Here is a 15766-nt window from a genome sequence, read left to right on the forward strand (position 1 = left end):
CCAGTTTAAAATAAATTCCGTGTGAGATGTAGTAGTCTTTGATGTGTTAATACCGTCTAGTATGGCCAGGAACAGTTCAGGTAGCACTTCAAAGCCATTTGGGTTCCGATTCATCCAAAGGCCTCCTTCTGCACCTCAGAAGCCCCAAATTCAGCGTTTGACTCTTAACTCACCGTGTCTCAGATTGTCATGTGAGACAAGCTAGATTGGGGAAGATGTAGGCTGTATGGGAGGCTGAAATAGAGGCTTTACTGGGATCTCTGTATGTACAGGTAGAGTAATGGCAGATCAGGGTATCTTTCTGAACAAGAGAAAGAGTCAACGTGCTGGGCCTCAGGTCTGGGCAAAAACAGAGCAGAGAACGTCCTGCCTGCTGTGGAGCTTAGGCTGGCTCCAGCAGAAAGCTCTGTGTGGGGCAGTTCCATCTCCTCCCTTGTAGGACTAGAGCACGAAAAATCACCAGTACTAGTGTTGTGACTGGTGCTGCAGGAGGCAGTCATTTGGCAAAGTGGCCTGACGCTCCCTGAGGCTGAAGCGGTATGCCATGAAGTGGGTTTCATCCAGAGTGGGTTTCAGTGTGTGCAGTTAACGGAGAGAAGGTGGAGCATCCTCTACTGCGAGAACTGCGCTGCAGCTATGCCAATGGAGTTAGCTTGATGGTGGGAGGCGAGCTGTCAGCTTGCTGGGAGAGTGACTGCTGTCCTTCAGCTGGGGCATTTTCATCCCCAGTTCCTGGCTTTGTGGAGTTGCAGCCTCCCAAGAATTTACACTAGAGCAAGTTATGTGCTGTAGGTACTTTGCTGTCTCCTGAACCGATACCTGTGGTCAAACAAAATTTTATTCAGCTTGCAGCTGAAATACACTTTCCTGCTGGCCTGTTGGCCACCTGGAGCCCTCAAAACCTGAGAGAAGGTAGTTCAGTGGCAGCTGATCAATTACTTGCTCAAAGGTTTGACCCAGTGCAGCATTAGTGATTGTGAAAGAGGAAATGCAGACCCAGCATGCCAGAGCTTGGATCTGTGCTTGGGTAAGTGAAGGTGAAGCTGAGGTAAATTACTGTCTCTCTGTGGAAAGGACTTCAGAATTTCACAAAGACGGCAATCTTGTAGGTACACACACACAAACAAGAAGAAATTTACTGTAAGAAATAAAACTTAAAATGTAGTAGCAAATACCACTTTTTTTTTTCCTTGAATTGTCTTGATCTTGCTACTGTAGTTAAACAGATGAAAAGAAAATCTTTAAACAGAATTTAGCATCTGTGTATATGGCAGCCATCACTACATAAAACCAGTGTATCTTCTCTAGCTTTGAAACAGGTAAGAATTTCAGGTAAGAGTAGCCAGAGCTCTGTCCTCTAATCTTTTCAGTTTATCAATGATTTTTGGTAATGAAGTGGGTTTCCAGACAAAGCCATTTAATTTTTTGTAGCATTGCCAATCCTTTATGAAAGCGCACTGTAGTGTTTTCTGTTCTCATCTCAGTGGTACAAGACACGCTTAGAAGATGGCTGATGGTTGCTAGCCTCTTAAAATAAGACATTCTGAATTCTCTAGACACAAGTCACTTGACAACGCAGCATACCTAATGTGTGTGTTTGTCTGTTTCAGGATTGTGTCCGAGACAAAAGCTGTCACGTTTACACGTCCCAGGAAGTACATTGTTTCATCAGGTTTGGAGCCTCCAGAGCTGGGCTATGTTGACATTCGAACCTTAGCAGACAGCGTGTGTCGCTACGATCTCAACGATGTGGATGTGGCATGGTTGCAGCTTGCCAACGAAGAGTTTAAAGAAATGGGTGAGCAAGCAGTGTTTGGGGTCATTTTTGTTTGTTTGTTTGTGTGTGTGTATTGTTTTTTGTGTGCTTAAGCTTGCAAGCTTGAACAGAGCTGTAGGGAGAGCAGCGGAGGAAAGAGATGGTGGAGATAGGAGGAGACAGTAATCCCATGTGGTTTTATCTTCTGAGACTATTGATATTAGACTTGAGGGTAGCCGCTGGAGGCCAGACCTGGTATGATTGAGCCCCAAGTCCCAAGCTTTCCTAACTGCTGAGTTGTGTCTGCTTAGACCATATCAGAATCTGGCTGCACAATTTTGTTCTCTGCTGCTTTTCTTCTCATAAGGATATTCTCACAAAGTTCCTATTCTACTATCATTAAGGGTCCCTGGGGGAGAACTTCAGACAGACCGTTCAGGTAGTTTGTCCAGCTGGTACTTTCTGTTTATGTTTTCCTCAGCATCACACATCCATATCCTCCTCTTCAGCTACTTAGGCTCAGTGTAAAGAAGGTAGACGGGGAGTCTTGGGAGATTTAAAGAACCTGTGCCAGCTGAATTGCTCAGAGAATGAGACAGTAAGGAATTTCCATGGTGATTTATTTGAAGAACCTCCCAAAGCTTTCTGTGACCGTGTGCTCTGGTTTCGAAGCAGGAAGGAGGAGCTGTCACAGTGGGGCTGACTGTTCTCTTTCGTACAGGAGGACTTGTGTGTTATGTATGGGAGGAGGCAGGAGAGCAGGGGAGGAACAAGAGCATTTCTTTGGAAAGATGTGTCCTTCACGAGTGGATTTCACTGGAACTGAGGAGGATATAGGTCAGCACAGAACTCCGACCACTCTGCTTAGAGAAGGGAAAAGATATTGTGCCAGATGGAAGAGGTTTGGACATGTGGGTGATGGCTGCTGACTTGTTTTTTTTTTAAAGCACTCTGGCAGTTCCCTCTTTTGGGTTACAGTTAGTCTTCTGGGTTTATGTGGCTGCAGTCCATATGTGGCATGGCTCAAGACCGAGCGAACCACAAACTGACCATTTACAACTTTTAAAAAAATTTCTCCTTTCTGAAGCACATACGGAAGAAACAGACCAGCCAGCTCCGATCTAGTCTCTTACCGAAGCCTTTTCTCCAGATGTCAAGTCAAGCCTAGTCCTCTTCAGTGTTAGGCTTGCATAATTAAAAAAAAAAAAAAATGACGAAAAAGCTTAGGCCACCTTTCCCATTGTCTTCGGGAAACGAGTAGCAGCAATCCCCCTTAGCTTTCTTTAAAGAAAAATTGAAAATAATTTGTATGATTTGTAACTGATACCCCTCTGGCTATCTATCCAATGTAGAAAATCACCTCTGTCTTTATTTCTGTTTGTTGCCAAAACCAGCAGAGAACTACCACACTGTTACCCTGTGGGAGTGAGTAGATTAGTGATTTATCACGCAGGAGGGGTTCTTTCTGGTGCAGGTTTGTACCTGTACTTGGAGCCCCGTGGAAGCCCCCTGAGCATGCCACAGCTGAGCCCTGGGCGTTTTCCCACCGGATGGGACAGAGGTGGAAGCCGCAGCAGCTTGCTCTCCGTCAGGCGTCCTGCTTGCCGTGCGAGTGCGGGGTGGTCTAGCAGGGAGTGCCTCACGTGAGCTCAGCATGCCAAGGTCTGACGGCCAGCGTGAACCTCGTGGCTGGTGAAGAGCTGCTGTGGCATAAGGTCTCAGGGACGTGCGATACCACAGCCCAGACTGGAGCCTTGTCCTTCTCCCTTTGCGCCCCAGCAGCCAGTACTACAGACTTCCCCGGGTGGTGTGACAGGCTCCCACAGTGCTGAGGGCACAATACCCAGGGTGTAACCAGTACAGCAGAGAGACACAGGGGTGTAAGGGCACCTGTCTGCAGCGATCATAGGAGATGCTTGACTGCAGCAGCAGTCTCTGTCTCTGGGTGTAGAGTGCAGAGCAGGGACTGAGACCGGGTTTGTCGGATACCGGTGACAGGAGATTTGTATCTGCTTAAAAGCCTCATGCTGTATTTGTGCCCAGCGCTTCCTGATCTCTGCCAGTGTATCAGGAGGGGTTCCTTCCCTTACGTTGTGACTGCAGGGAACTTGTTTTGGGCTTTTGTTGATAAACTTAGGATGGTGTTGGTCTTTGATTTAAAACAGTCTGGGATCTGTCATGCCAACATAAACTTTAACATAGGTGTTGCACACTAAACTCTGAACAGCTAGAATTTAGCAAGTTTGATACCTTTGATGTGGTGTTTTGATTTGTTATAGTTTGTTGCAGCTCGTTTTCTCTAAATCTTGACCAACTCAGTTGTGCTGTACGCAGGCAATGGGAAATCCTCCTGTCCATAGCAGGCAGTACATTGTGGGTCTTAACATAACGTACTTGGGTGCTCGTATCAGACACCGCGCTTTGCAGTACTCCTAATGGGCGTTACAAAGTGAAGTACTCCATGATGTGCAGTTGTAGCATTTGCTCTGGGATGTCCCTGCAGCTATGAATTTCCCCTATTTTCTTTGACACCTGCTGAAGTGCTTTGGCTATTGAAAATGTACGTTCTTTCTTTAAAAGAACAAATATAAAAGTTTGAAACTAAACTTCAGTCCCTCGACTCCCTCCTTTTAATCCTTCTAAATGTACAGTCAATGTTATATCTCTAAGGGCTTTTTATAAAGTGATAGCAATCATGAGGATAGGATTCAGTGCTGTGGCAAACTAGTCTAAAACCTGCTGGTTTTCAGCCCTGCCATCACCTGCTTTGCCAGTGCAGCGTTTCTGGGCGGCAGGGCAACGTTCACTTCCGTTCAGCAGAATTTTGGATGTTGCCTGTTGCTGCCTGTCAGCTGCTGAGTAGGAAACACGCTGCTCGCTGCCCCAAGGCTTTACCTGTCAGTAAGGAAAGTTGTGTTGTGTTTCTCCTCTCTTCTGGTTTGGGAGTGCTAGAGAAGCTTTTTCTTCATTTTGTCGAGTTTGTGGCTGAGTTACTCACAGCGAGAGCTGAAGGGAGGATTTTCTCCTTAGAACACGCATCAAGAGGTTGCCATTTTCTGTATGTCGCAGTAATATTAAGTATTGGGAACTGGACCAGAAGCAGGGTATCCTAAGCCTACACTTCATTGCGTTTATTTAAGAGTATGGAAGTTGTGCTAAACTGACTTTGCAAGGGGAAGTGATTCTTTGTAATAGCACAGCTTTTTTTGGTTACACAGGTGTCTGTGTGGCATGATTTTGTGGTAAAGGTCAGTGTGGCACCACTGTGAAAGTGTTACAACTAGCAAATGAGAGATGGATTGTTTTCCATCAGTTAGTTACAGGAGGAGAGGGAAGGACTGTGTTCTTTTTTGGTATTTTTTTTTTGCTGCCTCCGTGGTGGATTTTTTTCAGACCTATAATAATCATTTAAAATAAATAACACATTTGAGTTATAAAATATTATAATGTAAATGGTCCATAGCTGTGGTGTCATGAATACAATTTTCTGATGGTCACTGTTGGGGGAGGGAAAGAACCAAATCTCAGATTTGATGCTGCATTTACTCTAACTGTGTTCTCCAGTTACTAAAATAAATTCATCTATTGGTAGAGCAGGGTCTGATGGAAACCTTAGTCTGAGTTGCACCCTGTTGGGTTCAGAACCTCTAAAAGGGCACTGTTAGTTTGCTACAAGCATCATACGAGATTTTTTTTTGATATATTTCCCTGACTGGTGTTTGCTCTTCTTTAGTTGAAAATACTCTCAAATCTTTCACCAAAAAAAAAACCATTCGGGTTGCAAAATTGAAACAAAAGCCAGAGATAGTGCTGTCCAAGGAGAAGTAAAAATGAGAACAAGACAAGGACATCAAAATCAGAATCGTCTGTGGATTCAAATTCAGATTCTTTCAGAATCTCCTGAGGATTCTGAAAGATTGATTTTGATACCTCATTTCTATTAGTTTAGTGCTGTTACAAGACTGTATGTTTTTAGTGTGCCTTTTTTTTTTTTTTTTTTTTTTTTTTTACACTTTCCCTAGTTTATGCTGGAGCAGCCATGATTGCCTAGGAAGGAAACGTGTGTGGAGGTTGTGGGGGGAGGTAGGCAATATCTAATCAGCTATTGACTTTAAAAAAAAAAAAAAAAAAAAAAGAAGAAGCTGGAGTTGTGTGTGGTGGTGGTGGTTCTCTTCAAGCAAATAACAAATCCTGTTTCCCAGGGATGCCTGAGCTGGACGAGTACACTATGGAAAGAGTCATAGAGGAATTTGAACAGCGATGCTATGATAACATGAATCATGCTATCGAGACGGAGGAAGGCCTTGGGATTGAATACGATGAAGATGTTGTCTGTGACGTTTGTCAGTCTCCAGATGGGGAAGATGGCAACGAGATGGTGTTTTGTGACAAATGCAATATTTGCGTGCACCAGGTATGGCAGCCAAGGCACAGTGGGGATGCAGGGGTGCTTACAGAAGCTAGTCCAAACCATTACAGTTTAAAAATAACAGGTTGCATTTTTCCAGTGACAGTCATTGATCTGTTAAGCTTTTCCAGAATTGAGCACTGCGCAGTGGGATGAATTCAGGAATGGTATAATCAGAGATTACATGTAACCGTAAAAATGTCACGCTAAGAGAGTTAAAAGATGGTATTGCATATGTGTGAAGGAAGTAACAAGATAAAGCGTAGTCTCATAAGTACATACAGATACACGTTGTTGTACGTTCTTATCTGGTCACTTCTGTTGCTGTGTTCTGGCCTTTGTCCTCTTTCTGCACGCTTCTAGATACCTGTAGTATCAGCAACTCAGATTGAACAGGGAGGAAAAAAGGACTTGCAGGCAATTGCTAAGGACACAGATGGATTTAATCAAATAATTTTACCTTAATGAAGAGCTTACTGACCTGAGCTGAGCGAACCAAGCACCATTACGTGCCGCCTTTTGGTGGCAGTTGAACAAGTCCTTTTAGCACAGAAGAGCAGACATACTATTTTAGCGTATCTGTTTCCTTGGCTGCTGCTTATTGTGGAAGATACCTTCCTATCAGCCTGTCCTCCCTTCCCAACTCTAAGTAAAGATTGCTTTGTCATTCAGAGTTAGGAAAGCTGTGTCGTCTGATAAGCAAGACGGCGTTTTCTTGCTTGCGTTACTTAAATGTATTTGTACACATGGTAAAGAAACACGACTACAAAAACAGGAAGGTAAAGTGGCTAACTTGCAAAGTACTCCAAGAGTAAAGTTGATGTTTGTAGACCTGTAGCTGTTCCACCTTAATCTCTAATCACATCAAATCTGAAACTTAAAAGAGGATTAAAATTGACAGTAGTTTGGATGGAGGTCTCCATAAAGAAACAGTCTTCTCAGGAAAGTGGTGTTAATTAGTCACTGTGCTCCACTCCTCCCTCTGAATAAGAAGTAAAAAACCAATGCTTTGGAATAACATTGGGTATTGCACAGCAGGGCTCTTGAATTCCTGGTTCTTGCCTTTTGAATTAGGTACAGACCAGTTCCTGTTACTTGTAGTCTTTCTGTTACTGAACTTCATTGTAGCTCACTGCTCGCAGGGCTGTCTGTCAGTAGTCCCTTTGCTCTTTGAGCTGGTAAAAATATTCTTTATTTTCCCAGTAGAAGTGTGAGCAGTGTGTGTGTTGTGTGTGTGTGTGTGTGTGTGTTTGTTTTTAAACATTAACAGCTGGTGATGGCTTCCTGCTCTTCTCACTGAAAGGAAAAATCTGTTTGGGGAATGGGTAATGTGGTTGGCTAAGTTTAGAAAAGGATCCTGAGATGTTCCACAAGCTAATGTTTGTGTGTGTGTGTGTGTGTACACACCCACCCACCCAGTATATAAAATATACACCGGTATAAACATGCATATGTACATAAAATATACATGATACATACATAATATATATATGCAGGTGTATCTCTATTTCATATATATTTTAATAACATTCTGAGAGTTGTGAGAGGCTACATGTAAACAGCTAAAAAATAACAGGAATGAATGTTGTTTCCTCCGTTTTCTTTCCTTTCTCTGTAAACGGGAGCACAGGCATGTTACGGGATCCTGAAGGTGCCGGAAGGCAGCTGGCTGTGCAGGACCTGCGCGCTTGGCGTTCAGCCCAAGTGTTTGCTGTGTCCCAAGAAGGGTGGCGCCATGAAGCCGACTCGGAGTGGGACCAAGTGGGTCCATGTTAGCTGTGCCCTGTGGATTCCTGAGGTAGGATCCGTGGGGGTACCAGTACTTAGGGTTACAGTGACTCCGGGAGAGAAGAAATCTGGTTAAAAACGTTGCTCAACCTAGTACGTATTGCTACAAGGACTGTAATATGTGTGTGACACTTCTTAGAAAGGCAATATAAAAGATTAAACAGAAATGCATTTATTTTCAATTAGATGTAAAATCTGACAGGATGATACATCATAAAGAAAGTAATCATGTTGTCTTTGTCAGCCATAATTAGACTTCCAAAGGGATAACTGCTGGAAAAGTTCATTATAGTGAGCGCAAAAAATACTGTTTTATTTTGTAAACTGAAATTTAAAGGTGAACAAGGGGAGGTTCAGATGTAACGGTGAGAATTCTGAGGGGTTCTGATGATCAAAATACTCATCCTTGCCAATAATTTTAAATTGGTGGTGCTCAGTTAGTAACTATCTTGTTCCAGTAGTGAAGAACTATCCTGTCCCTGTCCCTATCCCAATTCTGTTCTGTTTTTTTAAGGAACTTTTGATTTTTAGTTCTTTATAAACTGAAGAAACTGGAACATGCTAATTTGGTATATGCACTCTAGGAATTAGTTTCTTTTGATAAAATTGCTTATCTAATCAATTAATAGTCACTCTGTGATTGTTAACTTTTTTCTCGTAGGTGAGCATTGGCAGCCCAGAAAAAATGGAACCTATTACAAAGGTTTCTCACATTCCCAGCAGTAGATGGGCGTTAGTGTGCAGCCTTTGTAATGAAAAAGTTGGGGCTTCAATACAGGTAATTAAATAACATTAATATCTGTGTGTTTTGTTTTGTCTGTTTTTAGTAGATACACAAAGTGTGTATTCACGGTAGAATTTTTTTTTGTTTGTTTGTTGGTTGTTAGTGTGGATTTAATTGCACACAAAGTGCTTTCAAAAGTCAGTGTGTGCTGCCTACTTTCTAGTAAAATTTTAGTAATAATAGGCAAGTCATCTTCTTAGGCTTTCTAATTTTCTGTGAAGTACCGCACACACAAATGAAGCTTATATGCTGAAAGCTTCTGTGCTGAAACCCATCTGCTGATCCCTAATAGGGACTTCAGAGACAAGTTAGATACGTTAATGGGAGTTGTGTATTTCCTGCAACAACTTGACTTTCAAAGGTGCTAAACATCGCCAGCTCTCACTGAAGTCAGTGGAAGTGAACACCTTTACTTAGATTATAAAACTAGTTGTATTGGCTAGCTCTAGCTTTGAATTTCTAATTTTAGGCGCTACCTAATGTTGGAACGTTTTCGCTGTGAGTGTAGCTGGGATTAGAGTGAATTTCAAGCTCTGCTCTTATTACTAAGGAGGCAGTGATACTATACAAGTCTTTTTGGGTTATTATGAATTTGTTTTTTTTTTTTTTTCCTGTTACTGTGGATTTTTGTTGCTGCAGCTTTTAATTTTCTTTTAATTTAATATTAGGCTTTTTGAACGGTAGGAAAGAAACGGGCTGCTTTACTAGTCTGCCCAAGCTTCAAGCAGGCCAGAAGCTGAGGAAACGAGCCCCATTTCCTCCACTGGTTGTGGGTAAAATACAGAGTTTTGGCTCTTTTCCTTAAAAGACAAAACAAAACAAAACCCAAACCTCCTGGGTGTGACTTTCCCAGTTTACATCTCCATAGAACCAGTTTCACTTTATTGTTTTAAGTCTTAATACTCACTTTAGCACAGGGACGATGACTGCCCAAAACAGCAAGACGGGGCAGAATCAAAGAAATTAAAATCTCTTCCTAGTACCATAGCCTTCATAGTCCCCCCCACCAAAAAAAGTCACATGCAGTAAATAATCGTTAACCATAAAGCCAGCACGAAGGAGCTGTTTCAGACCAGCAACTTGCATTGTTGGCCCAGTGCCCGTTTGTCTCGCTGCATACTTTCAGAATTCTCTGTGCAGCTCCAATTGGATATGGAGTCAGCATTTCTCACCGGAGCATGGGAACTGTTGCTGCTCTTAAATAACTGAACTGATCTGCACCAGAGCATTTCAGACTGGGCAGTGTGATTTTTGTATGCGTAATTCTACCAGTCTGCTGGTGTAAAGCACTTGGGGATCCTCTGCAGTGGAAAAATCGCTCAGAGAAGTTAAGTAACAACTTTGAGAGCAATTTTAAAATCTAGAGCAATTGAGAAAAACACGTTGCTAGAGCCCAGATTTGCGAAAGAGGACCTGTTTGGCTTGCCGAGAGTTGAGACAGAAGTTTGAACTTACTCTGGAACAAATGATGAGAGAGAGAGTAAGTGCGTGTGACCTACTTGGGGCGAAGCGATATCATTGTTTAGAAAGAGATAATAAAATATAACTTAGTGTTTGTGGTAATGCTTTTTGCCCTCAAAGTGCTTGAGATACCTCAGCAAAATGGTTCTCAGAAAGCTGAGACAGATATTATTGTCTCTATTTTACAAGCAGGGAATCTGAGGGAATAGAGCTGTTATTACTTTGTGGTTAGCCTAATGTTACAGAATCTATGATGCTAACACCAGAATTAGGACACAAAAATTCCTAAAATCCTTCACTTCTTTAAATTAAATTTTAACCATTTCCCGTTTTCCTCTGCCTATTCTGAGTCATTTGATGAGGTTGCCAGAAAAAGTTGTAAAACAGCAATGCAGCAGGAGCTCCAGTGAAACCTATCAGTCTGTTTCCATTTAAGAAATGGATAAAATAGTAAATGTTAAATAAAGAAAATAAATCTGTCCACAGCATATAAATTTGTAAACATAATACCTCCTTGCCGATCTGTCCCCTTCTTCTTGGCAGCTCATATGTAGTTGAGAGAAACTGTTTTGTTCATTTCTCCAGAAATGTTCTGAGGGGCAACTTATAGTAGTTTTATGGGTTATTTTATGTGTATTTTTATTCCTTTAATGTGTGTTAGCATTGCAGGGGGAGGAGGGGGGTGTCCTCCCATATTTCTTCTGATAATACTTCTCTGTCCCTTCTAGTCATGGCACAGGATGGCATGCAGGCACGATGGCTGCCACTTTAGCTAGTTCTACATTTTAAGCTACAAGGGGGAGGGGAGAAGAAAATTGCAGTTTTGCCTGACATCTCATAGGAATTGTGCAAGTCTTGGACTCATGAAAGATAGGTGTGAGAAATATTTCATTTGTGTTGTGAAATTTTTTCACAACAGAGAAGAACGCTTTACAAAGTTGCTGTAATACGAAAGGAAGTAGCATTAACTGGCTGAACTGAGAGAGATTCTCCAGAGATGTTATGAGAAGTTCACAACAATTAGAAAAGGCGGCAGCTGGAAGCATGCGTAGGGCTGGGCAGAGAGCAGCTGCAGTAAGCTGGGAAAAGCGAGACTGCGTTTTCTTCCAAGTTCAGCAGATTTCCTTCCGATGAGACAGGCTCTCCTCTCTTCTCCCAGTAAAACATTACCACACTAGGAGCTAATTATTCTAAACGATAGCAGCTTGGAAACCCCGGCTAAAGTACTCTTTTTGTATTATTCAGTGTCCAGTTGGGCTGCTTTGCCTTCTTTGTTTCTTTGTTAGTGAGAGAAGAAAGGGCAAAAGATGCTTTTTTTTTTTTTTTTAAAAGTCAATTTATGTACAGATTTTATTAAAGAATGTTGATTTGAAACTTCTGCAATTTAAACTCCAGTGCACCTCTTTGTGCCATCTGGCTGCTGAGTCAACCTGAGCAGGAAAACCCAGAGGAGAGAGATACTTGGCTTCTTTACAAAGTACTGTATAAATATCCTAGTGCAATGAATTTCTCTTTAAGGTTAGATGACTTGGGTTAAAGTGTAGTTTTGTTCCCTCCTAGTTAATGTCAGTAACGTTCATTTCCACTTTTAATTCTTTTCACTGGGGACAGAGGTGTGAGTTGATAGATATACATTTGTATGTATGTGTGTGTGTGCATGAATCTATATTTAAACCTTTCAATCTGTGACTGGTAATAGCTATGACAGCATTTTGCAAGAGAAAATTATAAATAATTGAAATGAAATGTTAAATAAGCTGAACTAGTGCCAATCCATGATGGCTAGGTTTCACGGGGAGGGATGAAAAATGACAGAAAATTTGAATTGTTCCTTCTCCTCCATCCCCCGGGTGAAGTAAAGGCTGCAGTCAGTGCAGTAGTGATTGACAGTGATTTAATATTTGACATTATAAACTTAGGATAACAGGGGAAAAAAAATCCTCTCAGTTGAGGCCTTTTGGGTAGCATGGGTCCAGGTGCTGGGAAGGACTTTTAATTAAAAGTATCAGACTAGCCTGGAGCCACTGAGATGTTTTTTTCCCCCTCCCTCTCATGCTGGCACAGTCAAAAGGGGAATGTTTTGCTTTGTGTAATGCCGCTTTGAGTGAGTGGCTCCAGTCACTGTAAGAACCTTGTGTAGATTGGCTGGTTATTGAGTAGCATGATTGGGCCAGGGAGGGGTTAACCACTCCTCTCCCACTGGGCTGCTTGATCGTTGCCTGGGTTGAAAGCACTAAATTGTAAACCTAATTAAAAGAGAGCAAGAGAGTACATGCAGCTTCGAAGCAGAGCCCAGTAATAGGGTTGTTCATCCAAAGCAGTCCTGGCTGTTTGAAAACTTATAGGCAGCGTGGCTTTTTAAATTTATATTATTTGGTTAATTTTAGTTTAATTTCTGTAGTGTTCAGTGAAGAACTGCAGAACAGCCTTTCATGTCACCTGTGCGTTTGACCGTGGCTTGGAGATGAAGACCATACTGGCAGAGAATGATGAGGTCAAGTTTAAGTCATACTGTCCCAAGCACAGCTCCACCAAGAAAGCAGATGACGAGGCCCTCAGTGAAAGCCCAGGCCAGGAGAATGGGAATGGGCTTCAGGACAGCTCTCTTCCTGCTCACATCGACCCCTTCCACGGCATCGATCAAAACCAAGAGGCCCACAGAGTCAGCGTCCGCAAGCAAAAGCTCCAGCAGTTGGAGGACGAGTTTTACACGTTTGTGGAGACTTCAGAAGTGGCTAAAGCGCTGCGGCTGCCTGAGGAGCCTGTGGGATTCCTTTACGAGTACTGGAAGCTGAAGAGAAAAGCCAATTTCAATAAGCCCTTGATTACCCCAAAGAAGGATGAAGAGGACAATCTGGCCAAGCGAGAGCAGGATGTTCTGTTCAGACGATTGCAGCTCTTCACGCACCTCCGGCAAGATCTGGAGCGGGTAAGCCACTGCACCGCCTGTGCTTGCGCAAGGTGTGCTGGGCCTTGTTAGCCGAGTTACCAAACTACGCTCTCAGTTGTTGTCATTGCACGCAGGTACTCCTGGCTTTCTTCTAACTCCGAGCTCTGTTGTCAGCTTGGTAAAAGATAGTTACAACACTAAACTTCTACAGGGCAAAACGGGTTAAACCAATTACGCTCTTCAAATAGCAGGTTAGTCCACGAGAGTTGACAGGTTTTGGCTTGCAGTATCCAGCCTTTGTATAACTGGATTGGCATATTTTAGGTTATGGTTTTTTTATTGCTTACACTGATGGCGGACTCTACTGCAGCAGCCCCGCAGGTAGTGCCTTTTGAGAGCCGTTGAAAGCTTTCTTTGGTCCTTACTTCCGATGCACTAGAAAGAACAATTCCAAAACTCACCTTGATTTGGAGCCAGTCTTTTTCATTGACGCAGCACAGTAGTAGAATGATATTTTCACTGGGCTGTTTGTGTGGTAGGTTTGGTGGGCATATGATATTGCACTTAATTAGGTTTTGGGTGTCTAAAGAACAGTTTAATGGGATCAATTTGGTGTTTAATCTTAAGTACATCTGACCCTGTAACGACCTGAATTCATTTTTTTTTTTTTTTTTTTTTTTCCCCCTGGACTAAGTAGTAGAGAGATTAAGAAAAGTTAGGACAGAAAGAAAGAGTAGTGCGGTTAGTTTAGTCTGGTTTTGTACATACAGTGTATGTCTTGGGCAGGCTACGTATGGCACCTGACTCGGAAAGTCCTGCCTCAGCTGTAGTAACTTGGGGGTGAACTAGATGCTCTCCTTCAGAATAATATCTAGTCAGGACTTCAGGTGCTCAAACATCTATTACATGCTTTTGTAAAGGTTCCTGATGGCTAATTACTTTCCTAATGAATAGCTGCATTTTCTTTCTTTTAAAGTGTTCTTCCTAGTTTCAGCTTCTAGCCAGTGACTTTCTTTTGCTAGATTAGGGATTTGGCATTTATCATCTTCTCTTTCCAGATTTCTTTTAATCTTTTCTTTGATCAGCTCCATAAGATGAGTGTATCACTGTGTTCTCTGGATCTTAACATATTCCATATCCTTTCCCTTTTTTGGAGTGTGGTGTCAAAACAGGATACACTGCTCTAGCACTAGTCCTAGTATTTTACTGCTCTGTTGTTCTCCCTGATAGATACATCCAAGATAACCTCTGACAAAAACGGTCCCCAGTGTTTTTCCTCTTCAAGATGAAGTCTGGTAGATGTAATTATGGATGACGTTAGTGACAGTATGTTGTCCATGTAGAAACAGATTTTGAAATGGTGGCATGCACTTTACCTAAAAACGTAGGTAATTAATTTTGTGGACCTGACATGTCTATTGTTCTGCAGGTGGGATCAGGCAGGGCAAGGAACAGTAATGCTGTAGACTGTATCAGAAAGGATATCAGGCCAGATGAATCTCTTCTTAAAATCTACAGAGTAGTGATAACTACTTAACGCTTTCTTAAATTATTGGCTGTGCCTGGACTGGAGGCCTTATATAGCAAGTCCTTAGCAAAAATGATCACAATTGGTAAATGTCTCCTCCGTAAGAGTTTTGAGATCAGCCCACAAGCTTGTAACCCCCCACTGTGCCTTGTCGTACGCCGCTGTGTTGAACTGAGAGAGGAGCCTAGGAAACCCCCACGTACCGGGGTTAGCAATGCTTAGCAATTCCCTCTTTGGGCAAAGAATTTCCAAGTTCTAGGAAGGCTTTTATTATGCTTGTAGAGAGTGGTGGTTGTGAAACCAAGATTTTTACAGAGCTGTCTAGACTAAAAAGTCAGAATTTGAAGGCAAAAACATAGTTTGTGCTCTAAAAATAACTGAGGGCAGTCAAAATATATCGTTGTGCTACAAGTATGCTGTGCTATGGCACCTACGGACTGGCCTACCTCCATTTTGATCCATCGTACGGCAATGGAAAGTTCGTTAAAAAGACTGGTTCTCTTGAATACCTCTTCACGTTTTCATCCGGGTAATTATTTAGTATAATTCCCCGTTGTGTTGTCTCAAATGGTAAGAGACAAATGGTGCTAGGCTGTTCATCACAGAGTATATTTAAGCATTTCCTGATTTCTGCATATGTATGGTACAAGTCTTCAGAGGAGTTACTTCTGTACTGTGAGCCCCCCTAAATTTGATGGATTAATCTGTCAGTTACATGGTATGTAATAGTCCTTTCTAGGAAGTGTATTGAAGGAGGAGGTTAAGCTTACATAGCTAACTTGTTAAATGGTGTATAATACGTAAGCTGAATTCACACACGTACAAAATGCTTTTCAGCACGATTTTTCCACCTATCCTGAGCAAGAGATTTTTTTTTTTCAAACTACAGATCTGTAGCATCATAGAGATACAGTTTCTGTAAAACTCATCAATTGGATGCTTTCTAGGTACGTAATCTCACTTACATGGTGACTCGAAGGGAAAAAATCAAGAGATCTGTTTGCAAAGTTCAAGAACAGATATTTAACCTCTACGCAAAGCAGTTGGAACAGGAACGAGTTTCAGGTACGCTTCAGTGTTACCTTTTTCACATCTAAGGATAAGACCACAGGCACAAGCATTAAAAAGTTTGGTTAGAGACTAATGACTGA

The 15766-nt window shown here is 42.2% G+C and overlaps 1 protein-coding gene across 13 annotated transcripts in view; it reads left to right on the forward strand.

Moving 5' to 3' along the window:
* JADE1 (jade family PHD finger 1) overlaps nucleotides 1–15766 on the forward strand; it is a 62243-nt gene that overhangs the window by 41731 nt on the left and 4746 nt on the right. For all 13 annotated transcript variants that reach the window (XM_068942059.1, XM_068942057.1, XM_068942064.1 and 10 more), the window contains 6 exons: nucleotides 1611–1798; nucleotides 5959–6170; nucleotides 7795–7962; nucleotides 8614–8730; nucleotides 12599–13126; nucleotides 15563–15680. In XM_068942059.1, the coding sequence (XP_068798160.1) occupies nucleotides 1611–1798; nucleotides 5959–6170; nucleotides 7795–7962; nucleotides 8614–8730; nucleotides 12599–13126; nucleotides 15563–15680 (1331 nt within the window). The remainder of the gene's footprint in view (nucleotides 1–1610; nucleotides 1799–5958; nucleotides 6171–7794; nucleotides 7963–8613; nucleotides 8731–12598; nucleotides 13127–15562; nucleotides 15681–15766) is intronic.

The sequence above is a fragment of the Struthio camelus genome, chromosome 4, assembly GCF_040807025.1.
Source record: "Struthio camelus isolate bStrCam1 chromosome 4, bStrCam1.hap1, whole genome shotgun sequence".
Taxonomy (NCBI): domain Eukaryota; kingdom Metazoa; phylum Chordata; class Aves; order Struthioniformes; family Struthionidae; genus Struthio; species Struthio camelus.